The sequence below is a fragment of the Canis lupus genome, chromosome 7 (genome assembly GCF_011100685.1).
Source record: "Canis lupus familiaris isolate Mischka breed German Shepherd chromosome 7, alternate assembly UU_Cfam_GSD_1.0, whole genome shotgun sequence".
Lineage (NCBI taxonomy): Eukaryota > Metazoa > Chordata > Mammalia > Carnivora > Canidae > Canis > Canis lupus.
Genome location: NC_049228.1, coordinates 75,237,028 through 75,263,877, shown reverse-complemented (window position 1 = coordinate 75,263,877; position 26,850 = coordinate 75,237,028). Strand labels below are relative to the sequence as shown.

At 36.0% G+C, this 26,850-nt stretch overlaps 1 protein-coding gene across 1 annotated transcript in view; it reads right to left on the bottom strand.

Moving 5' to 3' along the window:
- Positions 1-2,367: 2,367 nt before the first annotated feature.
- The window catches only part of NDUFV2 (NADH:ubiquinone oxidoreductase core subunit V2), a 33,805-nt gene continuing 9,322 nt past the window's right edge, over positions 2,368-26,850 (bottom strand). The window contains exons 2-8 of the mRNA XM_038543852.1: positions 19,154-19,219; positions 17,657-17,719; positions 17,453-17,569; positions 14,125-14,293; positions 12,768-12,877; positions 9,239-9,315; positions 2,368-2,524 (exon numbers count right to left, since the gene is read on the bottom strand). Coding sequence (XP_038399780.1) covers positions 2,431-2,524; positions 9,239-9,315; positions 12,768-12,877; positions 14,125-14,293; positions 17,453-17,569; positions 17,657-17,719; positions 19,154-19,219 — 696 coding nt within the window. The 3' untranslated portion in view covers positions 2,368-2,430. The remainder of the gene's footprint in view (positions 2,525-9,238; positions 9,316-12,767; positions 12,878-14,124; positions 14,294-17,452; positions 17,570-17,656; positions 17,720-19,153; positions 19,220-26,850) is intronic.

Below are 26,850 nucleotides of genomic sequence, written 5' to 3'. Positions count from 1 at the left end.
GAGACAGGGGTGTCCACATCCGAGGTAGTATGTCAGAGGGAACTGCTCAAGTATCGGAGAGGCGTGCGTGAGGAGCATTCACGGCCTCGGCCTACCGGCAGCGGGTACTGTTACTTGTGGACGCCTTTTATTTACATCGAGGTTAGTCTCCGATAGTTTGTATATGCCTTTATTTAACCACCAAAGGTTACATAATCTGATGGAAGCCATTTTATTGTGACTTAATTTTTAACGCTTTTTATTTACATCGAAGTTAACCTGCGACAGTTTGTACATGGCTTTATTTAGCCACCAAAGGAGTCACACGAATTGGACGGAAACCACCTCCCTAGTCGTTAATAGCGGACTCTACAGCACCTGTGACTTAATGGAGTTACAAATTTGTCACTACAGATATTTTTCAGCCCTGACACAAAGTTAAATCCCAACAGATGACGTAAAGCATAAACTTGCATTAAAGGTGACTAATTTTTTTCCTTGTCATGTTAGTCTATACATATGTAATGAATGCGTCTGCAGCAAATACTCATAACTTGTTATGTGCCGTAGGATTTTCTGGAGCAGTGGCCCCATACAGTTACAGCCAAGTAATTCTGAGCAATCAGTAGTTTCCTCTAGCAACATTTAGTAGGGGCTACAAAAAAAGTGGTATTAGATTCTTTGTCAGAAGAGATTATGATATATTGTTTGATTCTTGTCATTAAACAGCAGGAAGATTTCCTCCTCAAATAACAGCACAGAGTTAGGAATTGAGGAAATGAGGGAGCAAGTGGTGGTTAACACACATATAATGCCTACCTCTCCCTTGAGGTTTGAGAAGTAGGCCAGGATAGGGCTGTCATCCCTGAAAACTGGCAAGGAAATTTTAATCAGTGCATTCATTTTCATTTTGAAACCATCTTGGATTACTGTAATAAGATTTTACCTGCCAGGTGTTTTTGAAAGCTAACTAGAAACATTAAAACCAGTATTATGTTAAAATTGATAGGGTTTTTAAGAAAAATAGGCAAAAAATTTAAGACTCAAAATCCTGATATGCACTACTGTAAAACAACGTGATGACCTAAGAACTATAGAAAACATTTTGAGGGACGCCTGGGTGGCTCAGCGGTTGGGCACCTGCTCAGGTCGTGATCCCAGAATCCGGGATCGGGTTCTGTATCAGGCTCTCTCTGAGGAGCCTGCTTCTCCCTCTGCCTGTGTCTCTGCCTCTCTCTCTAACTCTGTGTCTCATGAATAAATAAATACATCTTAAAAAAAAAAAAGTTTCAATAATGGTATAACAGTATGCCTATAATTCTAATGATCTAAAATTAATTTTCTATTTTTAAAACATTACATAAAAATTGATATTCAGTGCATGTCCTTAATACAGGTCTTACTTTTTTCACCTGGTATCTGAAGCTTCCCTACTTCTAATTTTTGTTCTAGTAGAAAAAAAAAATTATGTCAAAGTAAGGCATTTTTACAAAAGTCAAGAGGGCTCTAGGATAGAAGAGAGGCATTTTCATTGTTACTTTTCTCTGCCAGTTAAAAAGTTACTGTTCTTGTTTACTTTCTCATATTAAAAACTATTTTTTAAAGCTATTCTTAAAAATAATTTTTTTAAGCACCATAATTACTACTAGTGACTGGTTAGTCTGCCAGAAGAACAAGGCCAAACAATGACTTCAAGAAATCCTGAAACAACTGGATTTGGATTTATCCCTGCATTAAGGCTATTAATTTTTTTCAACTTGCAGAACTAATGCACCGTAGCTGGTTTCTTGAAAATGTATAATATGCAGGTTTTATCCTTTGTTCTAAGCTGAAATATGCATTCAATGGAAGAGTATATTTTGGATATTGACTGTTTTTCAAACTCAGATTGTACTTCCAGTCTCTTCGCCCAGTTTCTATTCTTGCAGTATACAATAATAATGAAGTGCCTTACTTTTATTAAAATGATAAACAATACTTCTAAAGACAACTACTTTATCCTCCTCACACTTCTGCTTGAGGTGTCACTTACCAGTTGGAAATAGAGTAACAATAATGTGCTGTAAATCTAAAAATGTTTAAAGGGAGTACTAACAAAGTATAGAAAGATCATGGTAAGATTTGGCTCTAGTTAAAGATGGAAAAGCAAAATATATATGAAATTTGACAGTTTTTACTTGACAATAATCTAATGTTATTGATAAAAGTGACCTGGCAGTTGAAAATGGATGACATTGGAGTGACTGTTAACTAGATTATGAAATAATGTCTTTAGAGTTAGCCATAGATAGCAAAAGACTCTAAAATGGTACTCTGAAGTTTTATCGTGACACTGACAGCAGCAAGTTGCTAGGTATACACCATGAAATGAACAAGTAACATAAAAAGTTTATGTAGATAGGAGATTCCTCTTTATTTCTCCAGTGACATATTTACAGTTGAATATATAAATTAAAGTCCCACTTGCACACCAAAGCCAGGTCCTTTGGGTGGTTCAGTCAAAGAGGTAAGACCTCCAGCTGGCTCACAAGAGAAGCGTCCACTCCTGAAAGAGCAAGTGACAGTAAACTATTAATGATTACCATTTATAAATCTTTACTTAAAAAAAAAAATAACTTACTTCACAACAGCCCAGTTAAGCCACTATTTTTCATTCAAGAATTGCATGCATTATTAATTTATTTATTAAGGATTTTATTTATTTATTTATTCATTCATTCATGAGAGAGAGAGGCAGAGAGGCAGAGGTTCAAGAAGCAGGCTCCACAGGGAGCCCAATGCGGGACTCCATCCCTGGACCAGGATCATGCCCTGAGCCAAAGGCAGACGCCCAACCGCTGAGCCACCCAGGCATCCCATGCATGGATTATTTAATTCAAACATTTCAACCTCTGCAAGACTTTCGGTTACATATGAAAACACACATATCAAAACTCATCATAAATATGAAAAATATAAAAGTAACTCTAATACTAGTTCCCGGTTACTGAGCAGTGTACAGATATTATTAGTTCATTTAATCTTTACAACTATGCCATGAGACAAGTGATACTGGCCTTATTTTACAGATACAGAAACCAAGGCTTAGGGGATTCACCAGCTGTCCAAGGATCAGAGCTAAGAACTATAATAAAATAACCCAAACCCAGAGGACATTTTTAAAAATCATATTTTAGGGGTGCCTGGGTGGCTCAGTGGGTTAAACATCAGGTCATGATCTCAGGGTTGTGGAATGGAGCCCTGCTCAGTGTGAAGTCTATCTACTTAAGCTTCTTTCCTGCTAAAATTAAGTCTACTTGAGATTCTCTCCTGCTCTCTAAAAATAAGTCTTTTTAAAAAATAATTTTTAATAAACTAGAACATTATATTCTTTTTGTATTTGAATTTTATTAAGATTGAGATCCACTATCACTGAACACAATGGAATATAAACTTACACATTATATTTGGAAATAAACAGGAATTAAAGGAAATGGGAATTTGAAGATTTCGTAGGGTGTTCCTTAGAGGCAGTGAAAACAAAGTATATTGGTATTCATATTTTTTAAAGCAATATTAGTAGTAGTAACTTTTCAAAAACAGGTTCCAGACCAGAGTAGCTACCACAGCCACAAAGAAAATAAGAACAAGCCCTTATGCAGGAATCTATAGAGAGGCAGCACAGAGTAGAAGAACCTGTCTTTTGTTCACCCCCACACATACTTTCCCAGGTAATCACTCACCTCTGCCCCTGTCTGACCTCGAGCCCAGCTCAGCACCTACTTCTACTTCACCCCTCCTATTCCCTGGCTTTGTTAATTTACCTGTTCCTGCCACAGATTTTTGCTGAAAAATTCTTCAGTATACATCTTTTTACTCCTTGCTTTACCTTTACCTAATATTCTGTCGTCAATCTTACAAGTTTCTTTGAAGAGCCCCAGGAGAAAGGAGAGAAAATTAGTGGGAAAAATCAGAGAGGGTGACAGAACATAAGAGACTCCTAACTCTGGGAAACGAAAAGGGGTGGTAGAAGGGGAAGTGGGCGGGGGGATGGGATGGGATGGGGTGACTGGGTGATGGGCTCTGAGAGGGGCACTTGACGGGATGAGCACTGGGTGTTATATATGTTGGCAAATCGAATTCCAATAAAAAAATTACAAAACAAATGCCCCAGGAAATAATATTTTGTTTAGAGGACAGTACAAGGATACCATAAAGTCATTTTAAGATCTTTCAAGCTATTACATTACACAATGCAAGTAACTAATGTATTGTAACAAAGAGTGCCTCCAAAGTCAGAATTTGTTAATATATTTGTATTATAGGTTCACTGTGAAAACCAGATAAAGAAATGTGAAGTACCTGTCAGAATCTAAAATAATGTAGAGTAAATGGCAAAATGATATCTAACTTTAATAAAAAACAGTATTTGGCTTTGTAATTTTTTATGTTAATGACACAGGTATATCTGCTGCTCTTTGCCAATGAAATAATGAAATTATTCTTGAGGACCTTTCTCCTTTTATTAGGTTCCCCCTATGGTTTAAGCTCGGCTACCTTCTTTACCAATACAAAGAATCAATTTAGGGAAGATTATAAAAACCAAAGTTTTGAGAATAAAATGGGAGAATGAATCATACATACTGCCTGAACTCTTAAAGGAATTGTGGATTTTGCATAAGAAAGTAATTTCAAGAGTAATCTGGTCCATTTTCCTAAAGTTGTTCCATACAATTACAGTTCCATGACCTACTTTGGTGGGGGAAAAGGTTTCAGCTGCCTCTTAAATGTCTGCCTGCAAACTCTCTCCCTCCCTCACCCATCACAAAATGCATATTAAAATGCTATAAAGGCTATAAAGTCCACAGATTGTGTTTCATCTACTAATCATATAACTTTCCCTTCATTTTTTCTGCAAATATGTATCAGACACCAGAGAGGCAGTGATCTAGCCCCTCCATTATCAATATACACTAAGGTTTTCACTTCATAAAAACATAAAAAATGACTTGCCTCAAGTGTTATGCTTAAAATGCCATCTAGTAATTACTTTGTTCCTGCAACTCAAGGTAAATCTGGTTTTTTAGCCATTCCAACACTGTTTGTACATTCATCATTTTAACTCATTTGCATTCTAGAAAACTTGGCCTTTGTATTGTTTATGGGTTAGAAGAACTTTTTTATTTTTTTCACTAGAAGAACTTTTTTAATATTTTATTTATTCATAAGAGACACAGAGAGAAAGAGAGAGAGAGAGGCAGAGACACAGGCAGAGGGAGAAGCAGGCTCCATGCAGGGAGCCCGACGTGGGACTCGATCCCAGGTTCCCAGGATCACGCCCTGGGCCAAAGGTGGCGCTAAACCACCAAGCCACCTGGGCTGCCCAATAGAAGAACTTTTTAAAGGAAAGCTACTTTATGAAAGTTAAGTGCTTATCTTTTTTTTTTTTTTTTTAATTTTTTTAATTTATTTATGATAGTCACACAGAGAGAGAGAGGCAGAGACACAGGCAGAGGGAGAAGCAGGCTCCATGCACCAGGAGCCTGATGTGGGATTTGATCCCGGGTCTCCAGGATCGCGCCCTGGGCCAAAGGCAGGCGCCAAACCGCTACGCCACCCAGGGATCCCAAGTGCTTATCTTTTTAATATTGCTGAGATAAACCCACAATTGCCCTCTACTTTTAGTATAAAAAAATGAAAGTGACTTAACAGTCTACAGTTATATATCAGCAACCACCTATATTTTCTATATATATGTACTATGTAGCCTATTTTTTTTTACATCTCATATTATCTGTACCCCATAGAATTCTGCAAAATTTAAGGTATCTTTGTAATAATAAATATGAAGGCCTCACACTGGATTTAAAATTAGTTTTAGCAAACCATACTAAAAAACTCCTACCTCTGAATTTAATTTCAATGCAGGTTTAGAAGTTATTTTCAGGACTTAAAAAAATGAAAATAATAATCTCCACAAATATTTAATGTCAAAATAAAGCAGTGCTTTACCATCAGTTTAATATTTCCTTTCTAGCCATCATTTACCAAAAATATAATCTTTTTTTTATTTATTTATGATAGAGAGAGAGAGAGACACAGGCAGAGGGAGAGGGAGAGGGAGAAGCAGGCTCCATGCACCGGGAGCCCGACGTGGGATTCGATCCCAGGTCTCCAGGATTGCGCCCTGGGCCAAAGGCAGGCGCCAAACCGCTGCGCCACCCAGGGATCCCCATTTACCAAAAATATAAAAAAGCAGTTCTGACCCATATAGTGACATGAATCCTTTACTGATTTTGGGTAGACCTGGTAGACCTGGTAATGGTACTCAGAAATCAGGTATGCTGAACCAGTTTAATTTCTCTGGTTACTCAAAGACTAACAATGAGCACCTCTTTTACACATGTGACCAGAGTGCTTTATTATAAAAATACTAATAAAGAATTAGCCAGCTTTGGTTAATTTAATTATATTTTGATTATTACTATCCTTGCAGTCTCATTATACTATATATCCAAAAAAGTAACTTGAGGAAGGAAGGAAAAATTTTGTTTTCTGATGCTAGGAAAACATTCTAGAGAACTACCATCTCCAAATACAGTCTCTAACAAACACCACTGGTAGATAATCTGTAATTACTGAAAATTAAGTATATTTATCTCTGCTTTTAATTTATTTTTTTTTTTAAGATTTTATTTTATTCATGAGAGACACAGAGAGAGAGAGAGACATAGGCAGAGGAAGGAGACTCAGGCTCCATGCAGGAGCCCAACGTAGGACTCAATCCCGGAACCACAGGATCACATCCTGAGCCAAAGGCAGACATTCAACCACTGAGCCACCCAGCTGTCCTTCTGCTTTTTATTTTAAAAGATGTATGATTTTACAGAGAAAGAGAGAGCGAGAGCATGTAGGTGGGAGGAGGGGACAAGAGAGAGAATCCTCAAGCAGACTCCCCAGAGAGCCCAGAGCCTGATGTGTAGGGCTCTATCCCAGGGCCCTGAGCTGAAACCAAGAGTCAGCTCCTCAACTGACTGAGTCCAGATGCCCCATCTCTGCTTGGTTTTTTAAAAAGATTTTATTTAGGGATCCCTGGGTGGCGCAGTGGTTTAGTGCCTGCCTTTGGCCGGGGGCGCGATCCTGGAGACCCGGGATCGAATCCCACGTCGGGCTCCCGGTGCATGGAGCCTGCCTCTCCCTCTGCCTGTGTCTCTGCCTCTCTCTCTCTCTCTCTCTCTCTGTGACTATCATAAATAAATAAAAAATTTAAAAAAAAAAGATTTTATTTATTTGAGAGAACACATGTGGGGGGGGGGGGGGAGCGGCAGAGGGACAGGGAGAAGCAGACTCCCTACGGAGCAGTGAGCCAGATGCAGGACTTGATCCCGACTTGATCCCAGGATCATGACCTGAGCCAAAAGCATGTACACCCCATCTCTTTTTTAGATAAGAGTAAAATATGTTCAGAAACCAGTAATTCTAAAGTTTTGGGCTCAAATCTAGAACGCTCAAAAAACTCCCAATGAAGAACTATTTACAATTATTGATATGCATTTTTAATATCAATAGGGATGTTGCTTAACTGTGGTACTGTTTATTAATGCTAATATACAATGATGTTATAGTATCCTATGTTAATTAAGAATACCAACTAATCTCACCCCCAAAAATCTCATCCAGCCTTATGGCCTTAAATACCATCTGTAATAAATGATGAATCCCCAGTTCATATTTTCAGTCCTAGTCTATTTCCTAAATTTCAGGTTCAAATTTACCTTTCATCATTCTACCATGGATGTCTAGGAGGCATCTCAAATTTAACCAGTCCCAAACTAAGTGACTCTTCTTCCCCAAACTTGCTCTACCCCAAATCTCTTTCTTAGTTAAAGGAACCACTGAGGTGCTCAGACCAAAAAACTAGAAATCACTCATAATTCCTCTGCCTCACAACATGCACTAAATTTTAAACTACTCCCCACACAGTAACTAGCAGAATAATTTTAACAAGATCACACATCATTTCCTGCTGAAAACACTCCTACAACAGCTTTTATTCTATTTAGCATTCAACTCAAATTATGTATCAGCCTCTACCTCTTGACAGAGTACACAGAACTGCTACTTATTACAAAGAGCAGGAAAATATATTTAAAACATGAATAAAGAGCATATCATAATTCATTTAATACATTAAAATACTATGTAGCCACTAAAACCTACAAATATATCCAGAGAAGGAAAATTATGGCATAGCAAGAAAACATACAAAGGGCTTACAACTGTATAAAACCATGCAAAAACAGTTGCTAGTATTAGAAAAAATTCTGAGCAATATAAGCACTGAGATATGGAATAGGGCTTTGTTTAGCAGCAAAACTTCAGGTTCATAATTGAAAGAAAAGTAATTAGTGTAACACACCAGCAGAATGGGAACAACCTGGAGGAATAGTGTTGGCCTTAAAAACAATCTAGACATTCTAACTGACCATAAGTGCAATTATTGGTATAATGTACCTGAAGTGAGAGTTAATGTAACAAGGCATAATGTCTAGAACAAAGAAGCTCGGTTCATATCTCAAATACTGTGATTAGTTTAAGTATCACATTAAGAAAGTCATTAGCCAACCAGAAAAGGTAGAGAAGAGGGAAACCAAAACTATGTCATATAAGGAAAAAATGAAACAATGGACATCATATGAGAAGATGTAGGGAAAAGAAGATACCTATTTTAAGTAATTGAAGAGCTATCATTTAGAAGTATAAAAGTTATTTTGTGTTGGTTCAAAGGGCAGAATTGGACATGTAGGAAATTAGAGGGAGACAAACTTTGGGTCAATCTTCTGACAGTATGAACCTTTAAATGATGGAATAGATTTTTATTTGTAGTAAATTTCCCTTCTCTATAAATATTCAAGTAGCTACCAGATGGTTTTTGATAGGATTTTAGAGGGGGAAAAAAAAAAATAGTGCTTTAGATGACAGGTTGGTTTCAATACTATCCAAAGCTCCTGACAACAACTCCTAAGAACTTAAGGGATTTTTTTTTTCTTTTTTTCTTTCTTTCTTTTTTTTTAAACAAGAGGGTGAGAGAGAATCCTGAGCAGGCTCCACACTGAGGTGGATGGTTCGATCCCACAACCCTGAGATCATGACCTGAGCTGAAATCAAGAGTTGATACTTAACTTGACTAAGCCACCCAGGCACCCCCCAGGGGATAAAATTTCTTAAGTTTACATTACGTTAAACCATTAAAATTTATTGTATAGAAATAAAAGCATACCTTGGCCCAGGTTTTGGAATTTTGCCAGCTTTGAGCTCATCAATAATTTCTTCAATATCCTTAGGTGTCAGATCCTCCTAGAAAAAAAGTTAAAATAGTCCTATTAAAATTACTTCCTACTACTTGAAATCTATGTAAATCCCTAGTACTAGTTAGTTTATTGTCTTTCTCAGCTTCCAAGTTAGTCACCAAGGTAGCGGCAACTGATTAACTCCTAAATATAGTATATACTGCTCAGGAAATACCCTGTTTCCAAATTCTCACTTAATTTTTGAATGGAAAAGTAAAAAAAAATTATTTTTGACATGTATCTTAATGATCCTGATCCTCTAGTCCCCATTTCAATGAGAGCAACTCTACACACTATGTACCTGTGTAAAATTTTTACCTCAAGAAAAGGTACTGATATTTAAAATTAATACATTTAAAACACATAGATATCCATGCCCTTGTGCCTAGCTACACCCTAGGTTTAATCAAGACATAACAGATTAAGATAACAGGGTAAGATTAAAAGAAAAATGCCTAAACCATATTCCTACTCCCTCTCCAAAACTGTTAAGTACTTAAGAAAATATTTTATAGGACTCTGATACTATTCTAGGGAAATCATGATTCAGCACTGCATCTCCAGTGCTTCAGCAAATAGTTCTTTAATACTTGTTTAGTGACTAAACATTTATTAAAACCCTGATTTCAAAGTGCTTAGGGTTCCAAATGTTCAGAACCTCATAGCTAAAAGGAATCTTGAAGTCATCTAATGATTTTATTTCACCCCAACTATTATGAAAATTTAAAAACTATACATGAATACCCATATTCCTACCACCTATATTCGACAATTTTTAATTTGCCATCTTTGCATTATATACACATAGCACCCCTCTACTTTTGGTTGCACCATTTTGAAAGCAAGTTACACCAGGACACTTCACTCCTGATACTTCAGCAGACATCAAATAAGAACATTTCTTAAATAACACAATGCCACCACACCTAATTAACTAAAAATAATTCCTTAACCAAATGTCAAGTTCATATTAAAAACCTACCCAACTGTTCTCAAAATGTATTTCATAACTTTTTTTATTAAGCAGGATCCAGTCAAAGTTTATGTGACTATTACATCTACCTGTCAATTGAGATACATAATAAATATTCACTGCCCTGGGGGTGCGTGGCTGGCTCAGACAATAGTAGCCCCATGTGGAGCTTACTTTAGAAAAAAAAAATAAAAAACAAAAACTGGCTTGCCAAAGACCATACCACTGCTAACCAGAAGAATCTTTATCTCTTGGATAAATCCACAGGCTATTATATTTAAGTCTTGACTGTAATTCCTGCTTAAATCAAGATCCTCTTTATTATAAGTAAACTGCAGAAATGTGGAGAAGGCAAAATTGTTGCCATATTTTTAAAGGACTTTTTTTAAAGTAGGGGGGATAGAGAAGAAATCTGAATCTCTGATCATTAAATGAAGAAAATCACAATAGGGAATGAGACCGACCACCCTAGAAATCTAAATGGCCAAAGAAATCAAATTTCATCTTCATTAAAAAAAAAAAAAAAAAAAAAAAAAGATTTCCATTTCAGGCATTATGGCAGACCAGCTATCCTTTTTTTTTTTTATTATTTATTTATGTATGTATGTATGTATTTATTTATTTATTTATGATAGTCACACACAGAGAGAGAGAGAGAGAGAGAGAGAGGCAGAGACATAGGCAGAGGGAGAAGCAGGCTCCATGCACCGGGAGCCTGACGTGGATTCGATCCCGGGTCTCCAGGATCACGCCCTGGGCCAGAGGCAGGCGCTAAACTGCTGCGCCACCCAGGGATCCCCAGACCAGCTATCCTGACTGAACCCTCCTACTCTAACAACTAAAAATGTTGGATAAAAAAAGTAAAAAATTTTAAATTTTATCAACATGCTGACAAGAAATACCCAGAGGCCAAAAACTCAAAACCCAGGTAGGCAAGTGGAACACCATGCAAACTTGGCTTCAGAGTTTCACAGCCCAGAAGGTAAAGGGACAAAGCCCCAGGCCACAAGAGACATACCAACCACACAAAATTAAGACACTAAAAAGCTATTCCCTCAAGGGTAATCTAGAAATTAAACTGTCCCTCAAAAAGAACTGCTAGTCTAGAACCTTACACTTTGGGGGAACAGGGGAGGGTATAAAGAGAGGAGTTTTCTTTTGGAACAGTAGTATTTCCAGGAGCAAGAGAGAAGCAAAGCAAATACCTTCTTGACGAATCCACATTCAGCACAGGACTCAATTTCCACTAATAAATTTCTAAAAAGTATGAACTAACAAATATGTATGAAAACTTATATAATTAGTATAGCAAGAAATCATTTTTTTTGAAATCTTTTTATTAAAAAGATAACTAGAAAATTCCACACACTTGGGAGACCAATACTTCTAAAAAACAGGGCAAAGGAGAAATCAAAATGCGTATTTTAAAATATTTTAAAATGATAAAAAATATTAATCCAAACTTGTGAGATCCAGCTAGAGCAGTACTTAAAGAGTGGAATGATATCATCTCTAAAATTTTTAAAATAAGGAACATAATTATATATTAGTATGGCTGGATACATACACTCAAACAGTTTAAAAACATGTACAGGAAGAATACACTAAATTTATGATAGAGTTTATCTCTGAGAATGAAAGGAAAGGAAAAGGATTTTCGGGCATACTGGTGGTTTACCTGCACCTGTAGCTTACTTCTACAAATGATGATGATGATGATAATATTTGGGGCACCTGGGTAGCTCAGTGACTAAGCATCTCTCTTTGGCTCAGGGCATGACCCCAGGGTCCCGGGATCGAGTCCTACATCAGGCTCCCTGTGCTTCTCCCTCTGCCTGTGTCTCTGCCTCTCAGGAATAAATAAATAAAATCTTAAAAAAAAAAATAAAACAACTAATAACAGTAAGTGTGGTAAAATCTCTGTTAAGTCATGGTGGTTCTTTTCTGTATTTCTATGTAAATTATTTTTCATAATTTAAAAGCTTTTAAATTGCCATTATCTCATAGAGTTAAACGCAAAAATGTTTAAAGATAATTTTTTAAAAACCTTCTGTGGACAACAATGGGAAGCTAAAATTGAAGGATTTTTATACAAAGCTTTTCAATTTGTTTTTTAATAAAACTTTGGAAAACAGGAAAAAAACCCTTCTGGATATTTATCCCAACAGTTTCTTCTTCTATTTTTTTAAGATTTTATTTACCCATTCGTAAGAGACAGGGAGAGAGAGAGAGAGAGGGAGGGAGGCAGAGATACAGGCAGAGGGAGAAGCAGGCTCCATGCAGGGAGCCTGATGTGGGACTTGATCCTGGGTCACCAGGATCACACCCTGGGCTGCAGGCGGTGCTAAACCGCTGCACCACTGGGGCTGTCCCCCAACAGTTTCTTCTAACTGAATAATTCAGATCGCAACATCTACAGGACAGGAAACCAAACATTTAAAATACTTAAATATGACATCATACTTTATATTAAATGGAATACTCACATAGTAGTTGTCATTTATTTGAACCATTGGTGCATTTACACAGGCCCCTAAACATTCCACCTCTATAAGAGTGAAAAGTTTATCAGGTGTAGTCTCCCCAACCTTTATTCCTAAAAATAAAAATGATCACTATAAGGACCAGTTTATATTTTAATCGCAGCATGGCTTAAGAAAACAACAAATTACAAAGGTATATAAAAAGTAAAAACATTAAGTTTCTTAAAACAACTCTGTATTCAAGGATTTAGGTGGACTTTTCCTTTAAAAACAATCAAGTTTCAGGGGACTCATCTCCAGTGTTTGCTGTTATACAGCAGTGTATCAGAATATACTATTTTCATTTTGATTGTGATAGTTAACCTACTAAAATCAGTCACACTGTCAGATTGACAAAGATTCAGAAAACTGCTAATGTCAAAGATCATTAAGACTACAAGGAAAACAGGTACTCTCATATCTTTAGGGAAGGTATTTTGGCAAAATACAATAAAATCTGACCCAACAATTCTACTTACAAACCACCTTGGTATACAACAAGACAAGTATGCAAAGATATGTATACATGAAACTATTTGCAGAATAACAATAGAAAAACAAGGCAGACATACATATGGAACAGCCAAAATAAAGCACAAAAAGCAAAAGACATATGTGTGTTTTAAATAATGAAAATAAAACAACATAAAATCTAAAACTAATGATACCTATTATCAGAATTTGCGATGGTGGGATTTTGATCAGACTTCAGCTTTGTTTTATATACTTCAGTACAGCCCTACTGTTTTTACAACATGCAAATACTTACTTTACATTCAGTAACAAGATTAAAATATACTTCTTTTTACTTCATTTGATATGTAGAGTTATAAATGCAGCAATGGCAGTTTTGTATGGAAAAATGCCTTTTTTAATTTTGTAAATGCCACTATAGTATATTTCAGATTTCCCTTTCTGAAGCATTCTTACTGGTCTCATATTTTATTTGTTCCAAGACTCATTTGGAAGAATACAACGACAGTACAGTCGCTTTTTTATGTACCACATGCTATTATTACACAATGAGTGAAACTTCATTTCTAAACAATGAAAACTTTAAAATCCTCAGAAGCTTTTCAAACACACTTAATGATTACAGGGGGGAAAAAGTGAAAATTCAGCTTTGAGGCTTAGAACTAAGGAAAATTACAAAATAAGAACAAATAAAGATGGGCAACCACAGTAAGACAAATTTACTGGTGAAGTACAGATCAGATCCAGTAGGATGTGGCAAACGTTGGAAAACTCAGGTAGTAATGGGTCAAATACAGAAAGACAATCCTTTTTTCCATAAAAGTTATAAATACAATGTGTCCCGTACCAAGCTTTTTCTGAATGGCCTCCAGTATGCTGTCAGAGTTTCGAAGCATGCAAGGAGTAGTAGTGCAGACTTGAATGTGATATTTTCCAACTGGCTTTCGATTATACATTGTATAAAAAGTTGCTACTTCATATACTCTCATTGGAGGTACTTGTAAAACTTCTGCAACCTAAAATATTAGAAAATTTAAAAAATACAACATTTATTGAGATTTAGGTATGTTGTAAGCATAATTTCAATGTTGCTTTAATTTGGTAAAAGTGTAAAAGTTCTTCAAAAGCAGAAAATATACTTGTATTTGCGAGGTATAAGTCCCTCAGTTGTTGCAGACTCTACACTTCCCACACAAAGCCCAGAAGCTAGTGGTTATAGCACCTCCCTCATTTCATCCCATCTCTGCAAAAGGATATTTTCTCTAAATCTTTAAGTCCTTCAACTATTAAGAATTTCTACTTGGATCATTTCAATTCTTGTATTTTACAATTTAAAATTTCTAAATGGCAAAAACTTGGTGGCCAAACCCTAATAAATTAAATAACTGTATTTTTCAAATTTTTACCAAGTTTTTAAAAAAAAACCTTGATTTTACTGGTGAGGTACAGTGCATGCAAATAGAATGGCAATACAAAAAAGGGGTGAGAATCAAAGTTCACCTATTAGCCTGTATTGATTTACATATCTACACACTTATATATATATACACAAACCACACACACATACACATTCCTAACTCTCCAGAACAATTCAAAACACTACCTCTATTTCTAATCCCAACACTTTTCACAGAAATCTTATGGACTAATACTTCCCAACCCTTCACATCAAGGTATTTATAGTAAATATTTTTGACTGGGGTTCAGAACCAAGGGAATCATCATCTGAACAACTCTGAGAGTCAAGGGAAGTCTGCTAAGAAAAACAAGGTTGTTTTAGCTGTTTGCTAGGGACAGTACACATTTAGTCTATCATGACTAGCATCCTGGCTACAACTTTCCAGGTGATCTAACATTAATCTATCAGGTCATAAGATCTGATATCTGGCATTTTTTAAAATTATGCATATATCCATGTTTTGACATGAAAGAGGAGTTTGTGAAATGCCATTTCAGTTGACAAATATGTTCAGCTTTCTCATATTAGAGATTCTAAAGGATATGTATTCTCAAAACACATCTAATCATGGTTCACTTGTGAAAGATAAGTAGCTGTGCTAAATTTAATTTGGGGATACTAAACCAGGCATGTACCTCTGAATCTGGGAGCTCTCTCAAAACACACATGTTGAAGCCTTACCACTGATGCCTAACTTGAAAAAGCTCTCCTGGGGATGCTTCTGTGTATCTCTCTACACCTTAGTGATGGTTAAGGAACTACTGTGTGAGCTTCTGGATATTGTGGTTGGAAGGTTGGGTTTTTCTTGGGAGGGGCAGGCCAAAGAAACAGTAACACTAAAAGTCTCAAATATAAAAATGGAATCTTGATTCTATTCTCTGTATACTATCTCCTGCCTCTCACATATTACACATTCAATTCTAAATAGAGCAGGACAATATTTGTGAAATGTTTTCGTATTAATTCTCATTTATTTATTTCATTCTGCTAAGCTTGCCACTGAGCAAGACTTCCAACACATCTGCCATTATTAAAGACATGAATTTTGGAGACACCTGGTTTGGTCATACAGTAAAACATGCAACTTTTGTTCTCAGGGTTTTAAGCTTGGGCCTCATGTTGGGTGTAGAGATTACTTAAAAAAAAAAAAAAGAATCTTTAAAAATGTCAATTTTTGCAAAAAAAAAAAAAAAAGCATCTATGAATAGAAACATACCTAAATCGTTATTTAGAAAGTTGGCTATTATAATATAAAAAACATGGTTAGTTGTATTTAGAAAAGCGATTTAGAAAACACCCAAAGAGCTCCATGATTTATTGGGGGAAAAAAACCACCTGACTATATTTTACTAAGTACAGTCCCAACCAAACTTGTTTTGCAACATTTTTCATAAACAATAATAGTAATGATGATAAAGGTCCTAAACCATGTTAGAATACTATACAAAGCAAATTAAGAGATATGAACAAAATCTAAAACCTGCCTATGGCATTCCATTAGATCAACTGAAGACATTCCTATTCTCTAAGAAAGATCATAATGGTCTAGTCTAATAGACCAAATAAAATTTAGAAAGTGAAAGAGAAATGAAGTATAGCAGAATATCTGCAACAGTCAGTCAAGTAGAAATTGGAATAGGAAATGGTTCGGTCCCAACTCTGTCACTTAGGGATTCATAATTCGAAGAGATCTACCCTCGTTCAAAATCTTTACTGCACGTGAGGAAGTAAGTCCACAGGAAAATCAGATCTCTTAGCTTAGAGTCAGATGTATTTTCCATTATATCACACTGGATTATTATTTGTACAGTTCTCATTAAGAATCATATGGTTTTGGGACACCTGGGTGGCTCAGAAGTTGAGCGTCTGCCTTCAGCTGAGGCCGTAATTCCAGAGTGTCAGGATCAAGTCCTACATCGGGCTCCCTGCATGGAGCCTGCTTCTCCCTTTGCCTGTGTCTCTGCCTCTCTCTCTCTCCATGTCTCTCATGAATAAATAAAAAATTCTTTAAAAATAATCATATGGTTTTGTATGGCATTTAATAAACTATAACATAATACCACAAAAATATATTAATACGTGAATAAATGTGAAACGTGGATTACTGTTGAAACCACTATTAGAAAAAAAGTATTAAAAATATATATGAATAGATTAACTTCCTTTCAATGGGTCACCCCTACCATTTCTGTAGGTTGCTGATTATCAAGTGTAGGGAGCCATTATCAAGTGTTATAAATACTATGTTATAAATACTATGTATTATATAAATTTTTATTAAAACCTGTTGTCAAAGATGCAAAATAAAAGATTTGTATTAGCTGTGAACAGTTAATTTTCTCTATCATTTTAGTATTTTTTTTCATTTTAGTATTTAACAACACATTAATTTTCAGAATACCTTGACAGCAAATTATACACATGTAGACTCTTTTATCTTTATTATGGCCATTTCTCTCAAAAAGGGAAAAAACAGAAAACTACTTTCCCTATAATGCCTTTCCTATTTTCTACAAGGATAAAAAGCTCTACCTTTATAGTTCTCCATGTTATTAAGAGAACCCACAAAAACACAAATTTGAGGAAACATAAATGATTAAAGGGTTCAAACTCCTAGATTCTGACATTAGTAACTCTCAGAGGAATTTCTACACAAGGAAGAAATTCAAATACAGTTTCTTCTCTTTTCAAACTAAGGCAAAAATGAATTTGGTACCTTGTTCATAGCAGAGATGGGCAGCCATCCATTCTGTCTTTGGGCTAAATCCAGGACTGGAAGCACAGCTGCTGCTTTATGTCCTTCTGGATAGTTTTTTATAATTGCCTCTATCCTCTGTATCAAAGAAAAAGCACATGTTTTGATATATCTGGAAGATATTAAATATTTCATAAATTAATCATAATGTTAATTTAGTCATACCTTATAGTTTTCTGGTGTGAAATCAAATGGAGTATCTGGGTTATTCTCAGGAGTATCTCTGTGCTATATAAAGGGAAAAAATGTTTTACAAAATTATCAAAGTTCCCTCAAAAGTGTGAATAACTGTATATTACTATACTACTGATCACTTTATCTCGTCACTTTAATTCTGACATTATATTAATCTATCCTTGCAACAAAAAGAATGGCTAGTTATTAAATACATTATTTGATGACTATGATTAACAAAGTAATGTTAACAGAATTCAAAATTTCAGAAAAGTTTTAGAAATCATTCTTTAATGATTAAGAGAACTAGCTTTAGGACCAAAATTTTTAAAAAGTGTTATCCACCTTGATTAGAGAATAGGATATTCTAATATAATTACCAAAACAAAAAAAAAAAAAAAACAAAAAAAACTAAAACCAATCACTGGAAGACTTATAAAATTAAGGCACAAAATTGAGTGTGAACATAACATACATTGTTCCAAGAGTGTGTATCAGATTATCAAAAGGACCCACTACTTTAGGAAGGTACAAAAGCACCATGACTTCCCCATAACAGAGACTAGCCAATGGCAAGAAACTTTGTATCTTCTCCACAAAAAGAGCAGGCTCTTCAAAAACTGACAAGAAATGGTAGGTCAACAGGAAATCAAATGAGTCACACTGAGATTAACACTTACATCAATTAATGTTTAGTATGTATGGTGAACACAAAACTGAATCCCTTAATATGTTAACTCTCAAAAAGTTCTGCTTCTTCAAGGATATTTTTAAAAGAGGAAAAGAAAATGGAAACTTTGGACAATGATCTCAAATACGTGGCAAATACTTTTAGACAAACATAAAATATAAAGCAGGAATCTACTTATAGTATGCCTAACTCATTTATTAAGATTCAGCCTGATAAAACTCTAAATCATCCTACAAATCCACTTAAATTGCCTTTAAACAACATAAGATTAATCCCTGAAAACTGCACCTAATCACAGAAAGGAGACAGATACATTATCTTGTCTCTGAATTATACAGCTAAACTGGGATGGGAGTTCATGGACTTCTACCTGCAGTTAAACCCTGGAAACCAAAAATATAATGACAACTATTCATGTATTTACTATATTACTAAAATCCATGAGTTTCAAATTAGCTCTATTTTGGGATTCCCCAAGTTGCAGCCACACAATCTTTAGTCAGCCAATCTGACTGATTTTTAAGAACCCAAAGTGAGACTAGAAACCATTTTAGGGCTCTCAGCAATTTCACCAAAAAATAATATAAATTCAGAGCTACCCTGATGTCAATTTAAATTTAAGAGGTTCAACTGTAATCATGAATCTTTTGAAATGTAATGATTCCATTAGCTATATTTAAATCACAATGGCCAGCTCTACCAAAGACATTGATGTTTAAGATATCTTGGATTGTTAAAATAGTTTTACCCAAATTTCCAAGTCTTTCTATTCTGAAGAAATTGGAGTAATTACTTACCACAAATAAGGCTCCTCCAGCTCCATTCTGTACAGCTGTCTTATGTAAGTTCCTTATATATCTTCCCTAAAATTTTAAGAAAGTTTAATAAATCTTAAGTCTTAAGAAATTTTTTAAGATCCGTAACTAAAAACAATAAAATCAACTTATATAAGTAAAAGACCATAGGAGATATGGTTTGATACACCCTGCCCATCTCTATTTCAGGAGAAGTATTAGGAAATGGTGTAAGGTTATTAACTTGCCTAAGATCACACAAGAGTTTGTGGAAGAACCAGATCCACAATCTGTATCTCCTAAGTTGTGTAGCCTTCTACTACACTCCTATAGGCATGCATTAGGAGAGCTGATATTCCATTATCTTATGACCTTTCACTTTTTTCTGAGTCAAGTTGGATACCAGCTTTCATTTAATGTGGGCTTTCATAGACATGTTTTCATTCTGTACAAATGAGTCATATACTCTGCACAAATGAGTCAAGTGCATCCCCCTTTTCTTTATTGAATTAGTTTAGAAATTCCAGCCATAAAGTTTCAGAAAGCTGCTTATGAGGCTATACAGTGACCAAAGTCAATTGTTTCAGAAGGAATTCATTTGATTACTTTGTTGCATTTCATTTCTCTTTGCCCTGTTGCTCCCAACACTCTTACCCTCCCTGCCACTGCCAAAAGCAATTCGGCCACTATTCAGGAATCCTCTCATTTCTGAGTTTTACTAATCATATAACAGTAGAACACAAGATTAAACCAAGCATGGAACTAGCAAGTAAAAGCAGTGATATAACACAATTATGTATTTAATTTTTCCCTAGGTCCAAATATTTCAGTTGAAGAAATAAGTTTACATAAACATTTGTTTAATTAACAAGAAAAGATCCAAGTACAGAATGTGGGACATACAGAATGGCTAAAACTAACAAGTCAGAAGACAGCAGATGTTGGTGAGGATGCCGAGAAAGGGGAATCCTCTTACGCTGTTCGTGGGACTGCAAGCTGGTGCAGCCATTCTGGAAAACAGTATGGAGGTTCCTCAAAAAGTTGAAAATAGAGCTACACTACAACCCAGCAATTGCTCTACTAGCTATTTACCCCAAAGATATGAATATTGTGATCCAAAGGGGCACCCGCACCCCAATGTTTATAGCAGGAATGTCCACAATAGCCAAATTGGAAAGAGCCCAGATGTCCACTGACAGACGACTAAAGACGTGGTATACAATGAAATACAACTACTCACCCATCAAAAAAAAAAAAAAAAAAAAAAAAATCTTGCCATTTGCAATGATGTGGATGGAACTACTAGAGGGTATTATGCTAAGCAAAGTAAGTCAATCAGAGAAAGACAATTATGTGGTCTCACTCATATGTGGAATTTAAGAAACAAAACAGAAGATCATAGGGGAGGGGAGGGAAAAATAAAACGAAATCAGAGAGAGAGAGAAACCATAAGAGACTCTTAATCATAGGAAACAAACAGGGTCACTAGAGGAGGGGGTGAGGAGATGGAGTAACGGGGTGACAGATGGAAGGGCACCTGATGTAGTGAGCACTGGGTCTTATATAAGACTGATGTATCACTGAACTCTACCTCTGAAACTAATAATACATTATATGTTAATTGAATTCAAATTTTAAAAAATTTAAAAATAAGAATGCTGGACATGGCTATAAAATACGGTAATATAAAAAAATACGGTAATATCTGTTTCAGGATAATAGGACAAGGAGGGAGAATTTGAACAGCTAGTGGTAAACGGGGCTTTAACTCATTTTTGTTTTCTTTCTTGGGCAGCAAAAGGAACACAGTGTTTATCCTTTCTGTTTTGCATCTTAAACACATAAACATTTAAAAGAAAAAAACAAAACACACCAAGGAGATTGTTTAGGTTCTTGTACTTTTATTCGATTCTCCCAAACTGGGCAGCCCCGGTGGCTCAGCAGTTTAGCGCCGCCTTCAGTCCAGGGTGTGATCCTGGAGACCCAGGATTGAGTCCCAGGTCAGGCTCCCTGCATGGATCTTGCTTCTCTCTGCCTCGATCTGTGTGTCTCTCATGAATAAATAAATAAAATCTTTAAAAAAACACACACACACAAAAATTCTCCCAAAATGCTTCAGGGTCAATCTAAGAATTAAATACAAGTTTTTGCTTATATTCCTGATTTGCCTGTCCAGAACCAAGACGGAGATAAACATAAAACTAAGGGCATAGTTCCCAAATAATACTGTTAAAAACAAACAAAACAGACCAGCATAAAGCTTTGAAAAATTAACTGAAACTAAAATTTAGAAGATAATTCCTGCATCACTTCAGCGGAGATTTTTTTGTCATCAAAGAACATTTTTACTGAGTAACATTAGTGAATTACTTAATTATACTCTGAGAATGAAAGATTTCATAATAAAGAATTAATTTAAGAGAATGGAAAGCATCCAGTCTCCTCTTATCCTAACTTCTGAACCCTAACATTGTTTACTTTACTGGCTCTTTACCTACTTCCTCAGGGTAGGCTGTCCTCAGGGCTCAGCTCTGTCCTAGGTTTTCTCCATAGATTTTTTTTTTTTTTTTTTGCCCCTTAGAGTTTATTCATCCTTAAATATTAACTCCATGCTAATGACTCCTGAATCTTATACACATTTGATGACAAAAAATTAACAGCCTGAAAAGATCATAAACACATATAAATTATTGAGAAAAATGAATAAATAGGAACAGAAATGTCAGAATATAACTGTTAATGAACTAACTAGTAATTTAAAACATACATGTTTAGGGGGCTTGAATGGCTCAGTTGGTTAAGTGGCTGCCTTTTGCTCAGGTTTTGATCCCAGGATCCTGGGATGGAGCACGGCATTGGACTCCCTGCTCAGTAGAGAGTCTGCTTCTCACTCCCTGCTCATGCTCACTCTCTCTTGCACATAATTTTTTTTAATGCATTTTTAAATGAGGTATTTCCAGCTATCAAATTAGCACTTTTTTTTTAAGGATAAAAATTCTGCTGAGTGTATGAAGAGGTAGGTATGCTTACACATTAAGTAAAAACTGATTTAGCCTTCAAGGAGAACAAACTGACAACGGTTTATAGACAGACTAAAGAAAGTTTCCATCTTTTAACTTGGTAATTCTACTTCTAGAATTTTATTGTAAAGAATAGTATAAAAAGAGGATAAAGGTTTATTTTACAGAAATATATTCTCTGTAATGTTATAGAAAAACACAAGCAACCAAAAGCCCAGGGACGCCTGGGTAGCTCAGCGGTTGGGCATCTGACTTTGGCTCAGGGTATGATCCCGGATCCAGGATCGAGTCCCACATCGGGCTCCATGCATGAAGCCTGCTGCTCACTCTGCCTGTGTTTCTGCCTCTCTCTCTCTGTGTCTCTCATGAATAAATAAATAAAACCTTAAAAAAAAAAAGCCCAAATTAGGAAGGTTTTAAGTAAATATTAATAATTCCAATAAAAATCATATTATAAAGCTGCCAAAAATTGTATTTCCTAAAGAATGACACTGAAAGATGTATTCATGCCACAATCATAACTGGAAAATATCAGAGTTAAATAAACCAAAAAAGCATAAACTACTATCCCAATTATATTCAATATAGATATTAATGAAAAGACTGGAAAGGCCATAACTTTAAGTGCCTATTTCCATTATGATGTTAACAAGATTGTAAGGGATTCTTATTTTCATAGTTTCTTCTATTTTTCTCTATTTTCCATGCTTCCTATTCAGCATGGATTAACTGACAAACAAAAAAATCTTATTTAAAACAAAACATTCATCGTGGTGCCTAGGTGGCTCAGTCAGCTAAGTGCAAGACTCCTGACTTCAGCTCAGGTCATCTCAGGGTCCTGGGATTGAGGCCCAGGTCAAGCTCCACTCTTAGAGGGGAATCTACTTGAGGATTCTCTTCCTCTGCTCTTCTGCTCATGCGAGCATATAATCTCTCAAACAAATAAATCTTAAAAAATAGTAAAACAAAACATTCAAGTACAAAATGAAACTTAACACCATTACTCTTAATCCTATTTATCTTTCCAACTTCCCTATTATGACCAAATTAAACACCACCAATCTCTAAGTTAAAATCGCTTCTTCAGTTTTGGGTTAATATTTGATCCCTTCCTCATTATTCCAGTATCTGCCACATAACTTTACTTAAAATGAAAAATACAGGAAAAAAGCGAAAAATACAGAGATAATCTTGAAAACTGGTCTCTGGGGCTATGTAGCTATATATATTGGAAAAGTTATTTTGAAGCACTCTCTGGCTGACCTGTAGTTCCGGATATGTACATGAGCTTATATGCAAATACAGACACAGACACTTCTAACCAAAATTATGTGCTTTAAAGTCCAAATCACTGAAAACACACTACTGATTGAGAATAGTCAGAAAAAAAAACAGCTAAGCCCTAGAAAAAAATGCTGGAGTTTCAGATTTAAAAAAATTTTAATTTGGGTTTAGATCACCACTATCTGCTTACTAACGTGACTTTGCACAAGTCACTTAATTTTCTTAAGTCTCAACTTCTGCACCTATAAAACAGGGCTGTTTACTTACTAGGGTGTTTTGAGGCTCAAATAATAAAGTTTCTCTGAAGGCACTATATAACCTATTAGAGCATCATTACATCTGCTTAGCTGACATGGGGATAAAACATTTAATAACTGAAAAATGGGAGATTTAAATAACTGCACTTTAAGAACAGATTTTATTTTTAAAGATTTTATTTATTCATGAGAGACACAGAGAGAGAGAGAGAGAGAGAGAGAGAGAGGCAGAGACAGAGGCAGAGAGAGCAGGAGACTCCATGCAGGGAGCCCGACATGGGACTCGATCCTGGGACACCAGGATCACACCCTAGGCTGAAGGCAGACGCTCAACCGCTGAGCCATCCAGACGTTCCTTAAGAACAGATTTTAAAACTGCGCTTTGTTAGCTGACTCTAAGTAAAGAGTCACTGCCATATTGTCATAAAGAACAGATTAGTGAGAGCTTCCTGAATTTCCACATAATTATTTTTATTATTTATATCCATATATAATCCATATATTATATATATCCGTATATATATATAAGACCATCAATTTTTCTGATGAAAGTATATTAGACGGTTAAAAAATACTATTTCTCCTTTCTCATCACTGAAATTAACCTATAAATTTTTTTTTACTTAAATTTGGAGAGGAAGAAGTAGTAGTGCTGGCAGACAATTTTCCATGAGTGTCAGTTTCTGCACATCTCTGCACAGGAGCAGAGGCACTAGCCACTGACAGTTCTTGTTCCAGACTGTCTTTTCAAGGATTTCTGTAGAGTATCTCCCTCTCAGGCTAAGGTTGAGCAAGTTCTCTTGCAACTGGGATTGGGTTCCTCAGTTGTGATGCATAGCATTCACCCAGGCTGCTCCATCTCACTCCCATGGGATGTGAGGGTGAAGGGGAATCAATTCGAACATGAAGCTTATGCTACCCTCCTATGGCCTGAGTAATAAAATCCTCTGTCCCTGACCTAGGAGTCTCCGTCAGCATCCATTACACCAAGGCAGGTTTAACGTGTTGGCTGGCAAGTAGGGTAAAACCTCAGAGCCTTCACAGTTCTGAGCAAGATGGAAAGATCTACAAATATACCCAGTCTGCATGTCCCACTAATTTTTCAAAATATAGAAAATATTATAAAATAAAGAATATAGAGGTATTACAAACGAAACCAGTAACAGTGGCAATCTCTGAAAAAGGGGATCAAGGATGTGGAGTGGGAAGGAAATTTACTCTTTAATATATGTAACACATTTAATATATTTATCATAATATATATCCTTGTACCCTTATTCTATGATACATATATCCTTGCATACTGTTTGAATTTTTTGCCATGTGTATATATTAATTACATTTCAATTTTTATTTTATTCTTTTAAAGATTTTGTTTGAGAGAAAGAGCACAAGCCGGGGGGGGGGGGGGGGGGGGGTGCTTAGAGAGAGGGAAAAGTAGATTCCCCACTGAGCAGGGCGCCCCAGGACACTGGGATCATGACCTGAGCCCAAGGCAGATGCTTAACTCACTGAGCCATCCAGGTGCCACATTTCAATTTTTTATCTTTACTTTTAAGATTTTATTTATTCATGAGAGACACAAAGAGAGAGAGAGAGAGAGACAGAGACAGAGACACAGGCAGAGAGAGAGAGAAGCAGGCTCCATGCAGGTCCAATGTGGGACTCAATCCAGGAACTCCAAGATCACTCTCTGGGCCAAAGGCAGGCGCTAATCCGCTGAGCCACCCAGGTGTCCCAACATTTCAATTTTTACAAATCAATAGTCTTTAGTCCTTTTCCTCTCTATCATTACTCTATTCAGATATTACTCTAGGTCTGTGTATTACTCTAATAGCTTTCTAGCTGACCCTTCCCCAGTCCAAATCATCCTGCCTAATGTCACCAAACTAATTGCTGAAATACTGTCTTTCTGACAGTGAAAAGGACCAATACCAAATAGGAAGCATCAATTTCATCATTTCTGAAAGCCACATTGGCCACAGTCTAACATCTCAGGAACTGGGATCTATCACTGGTACTTAATAATATTCCATAAATATACTATCTGCAGAAAGACAATATAGCCAAGTTGTTAAAAGCCCAGGGACGCCTGGGTGGCTCAGTGGTTTAGCATCTGCCTTCCACCCAGGGCATAATCCTCGAGTCCCGGGATCGAGTCCCACATTAGGCTCTCTGCATGGAGAGCCCCTGCCTCTCTGTTTCTCCCTCTGCCTCTCTGTCTCTGTCTCTCATGAATAAATAAATAAAATCTTTAAAAAAAAAAAAAGAAAAGAAAAAGCCCAGCTCCAGAGCCACTTTCCTCATCTGTAAAATTGTATTAACAACTGTATATTCTTCATAGGACTGTTCTAAAGATTAAAACGGATAATCTAGGGCAGCCCAGGTGGCTCAGCAGTTTAGCGCTGCCTTCAGCCCAGGGCCTGATCCTGGAGACCCAGAATCCAGTCCCGCGTCAGGCTTCCTGCATAGAGCCTACTTCTCCCTCTGTCTGTGTCTCTGCTTCTGTGTGTGTGTGTGTCTCATGAATAAATACATAAAATCTTTAAAAACAATCAATCAATAAGATAATCTATGTAAAAAGTGCTTAATATGCTGCCTGGCATGTAGTGAGTACTATATTACCTATCATTATTATTTTAGAAGTACTATGTGTCAGTCACCAAGCTTTTCCATTATTTAATTCTTACAATTTTCATGCAAAATGGGTATAATTTCCAGAAAATAGAGGTTTAAATGAGTTATGAAAACTTCTCAAGATCACGTAACTAATTACTGGTAGAACTGATATAAGATCTTAGGGCTAATGTTTATAAGTTATAGTCTTATTATTAGCCACTTGAATGGAACTATTTGATATCAGAGCTCTAGAAGTATACAGATCTAAGAAATCAAGAAATTTAATGAAGAAAACCTGGAATGCATCCACACACAGGAAGACAGATTAGAAATGAAAAGACCTGCCTCCTCCATTGGCTCACCACATTCTCATTTACAGAGAGAAGTATGTATGTATGTCCTTTATTTAAAACAAGCTAATTACTGTCTTTTTTTTTTAATTTACGGTCTTTTTAAAAAACTTTTTTCAAAAAAACAGTAAATGCCACTCTTCTTTTCCTATAGAATACCTAAATATGTA